The following is a 2,278-nucleotide window of genomic DNA, read 5'->3' as shown; positions in this document are numbered from 1 at the left end:
ATTGATATAATAAAAAAGTTTTTGAAAAAAATTTTCTTCAATTAATTTAGTTTTGTGGACTGTTCTAAATTTAAGTTTTTATGATATTTTTCTTTAGAATACTGAAAAAAATGTCTAAAAAACGACAAAGTAGTAATATTTTGGATTACTTCAATTTTAAACGGGTTGCAACTACAGATAATTCCGAAAAATCACAGGGACACATTACTCTTCCTCAACCGGTAGTGGCAACAAGTGAAAGCCATTGTGATGCAAGTCAGCAACAAGATGTTGATGCATGCAACGGAAACATGCAGAAAACGCCAGAAGTTATGATTGCAGATAAATCATCAGAATGTAAAAATGATAACAATAACTCAGTTTCCGGTGTTGGACTTTATATCAGATTCTTTAGTTGCAAGTCGCGTCGTAGGAAGCCATGGGTTCGGAATAGAGTTGTAAAATTAGGGAGATAATTGATTGTGATAATTGGCATTTTGTTCATGGTAAAATAAATCCAGCTGACATCTCAACTCTTCCTGGTGATTTGTCTCATTGTCATAGCAGTAGATGTATGGAAGGTCCAAGGTTTCTTATGGAAGAGAATGTTTCCGATGTTTGAGTTTGATAAGAATCGTTTAGTTGAGGAGGCTAATAAGGAATGTAGTAAACATGGTAAATCAGGTGATTCAGAGGTAGTTAGCAATTTGTCTTCATGTACATTGTTTTGTGGGGAAGTGGTTCTCAAAAATATTATTGATATAAACAGGTATAGCTCTCTACAAAACTTAGTTAGAGTCACCTCTTATGTTTTACGTTTTGCAAAGATATTGTTGAAGAATGTAAGAAATATTAATGACAATAATTTAACGAATGATATACTGACAGTTTATGAGTACAATTATAGTTTACATTTATGGGTTAAAGAACATTAAAAGGAGATTCGTAATGATAAAAAGTTTAACAAAGTTAAAACAATATTTAATTTATTTGAGGACCATTATGGTTTATTACAACTAAAAGGACGTCATAGTAATAGTGAAGTTTTGAGTTTTGAACAAAAGCATCCTATAATTTTGCTGAGAAGCTGTTATTTATGTGTTCTTATAATTCATGAGTCCCACAAAAAAGTATTCCATCAAGAAGTTGAAAGCACTCTTAATGAAGTACGAAAAATATTTTGGATTTCCCAAGGAAGGAAAGCAGTTAAATCAGTGTTACAAAAAATGTGTAATTTGTAAATTCTTCCAAGAACAAGCACTTTCTAAAAAAGATGAAACTGATCTTCCTGAATTTCGAATACAGTCAACTAGAAGCTTTAAATATACTGGACTTGATTATGCTGGTCCATTGATTATAAAAGAAGATAACGACGGAGCTAATGTATTAAAAGTGTATGTGTTATTATTGACCTGTGCAACGATTAGAGCGATTCGTTTAGAGTTAACAAATGATCTTCAGGCACCTTCATTTTTAAGAGCTTTGCGAAGATTCATATTAAGACGAGGAAGTCCTGAAATTTTAATAAGTGATAATGCAAAGACTTTCAAAGCAAAACCTGTTCATGAATTTATATTAAATATGGGCATTTAACAATAGTTTATTCTTCCTGCTTCACCCTGGTGGGGAGGCTTTTATGAGCGATTAGTGCGTTCTGTAAAACTTTGTCTCAAGAAGACCTTGCATAAACAAATAGTTACATACGATAAGTTGGCATCAGTTTTATGTGAAGTTGAATATGCAATTAACCAGCGTCCGTTAGTTTACAATAGTGATTATGACTTATGTGAATCATTATGTGTTTCATTTGATGTTTGGTGCTGACATTTCTTGACGAGAATGTACAGTATCAGAAAATGTTTTAATTTGCTTATATCCACAAGACTGATCCAATCGAAAAAAATATATTGGAAAACTTTTTGAAAGTATTTGGAACAGATTTTACAACAGTTATCTGAATGAACTAAGACAGTATAATTTGTACAGAAAAGATTACTATGCCTCAAACAATCGTCAATTAGTCAAAGGTGACATAGTATTAATTGAAGATGAAAACAAAACTCCACGTGGACAATGGAGGATAGGAAAAATTGAAAAGTTAATCGCTGGTCGAGATGGTGATGTACGAGAAGCAAAGTTAGCAGTTATTTCTAAGGAGAAAAGACGTACAAAAACTGTTAGGCCTCTACAGAAATTAAATCCTTTAGAAGTTAGTAGTACAGCAAAAAATGTCAACGTTATAACAGAAGAAAATAATATTAACAATTCCGAACATTTCGGAGCTATTCGTTCAAAGTGA

The 2,278-nt window shown here is 32.1% G+C and overlaps 1 protein-coding gene across 1 annotated transcript; it reads left to right on the top strand.

Moving 5' to 3' along the window:
- The first annotated feature begins 1,092 nt into the window (after positions 1-1,092).
- On the top strand, positions 1,093-2,278 carry LOC136089655 (uncharacterized). The gene is made up of 3 exons (XM_065815707.1): positions 1,093-1,530; positions 1,579-1,796; positions 1,930-2,278. The coding sequence occupies exons 1-3, from the start codon at positions 1,093-1,095 to the stop codon at positions 2,276-2,278; spliced, it is 1,005 nt and encodes a 334-aa protein (XP_065671779.1).

This window comes from Hydra vulgaris, chromosome 13 (assembly GCF_038396675.1).
Source record: "Hydra vulgaris chromosome 13, alternate assembly HydraT2T_AEP".
NCBI classification, from domain to species: Eukaryota; Metazoa; Cnidaria; class Hydrozoa; order Anthoathecata; family Hydridae; genus Hydra; species Hydra vulgaris.
The sequence above is the reverse complement of the archived record's forward strand: the minus strand, read 5'-3'. Positions and strand labels throughout refer to the sequence as shown.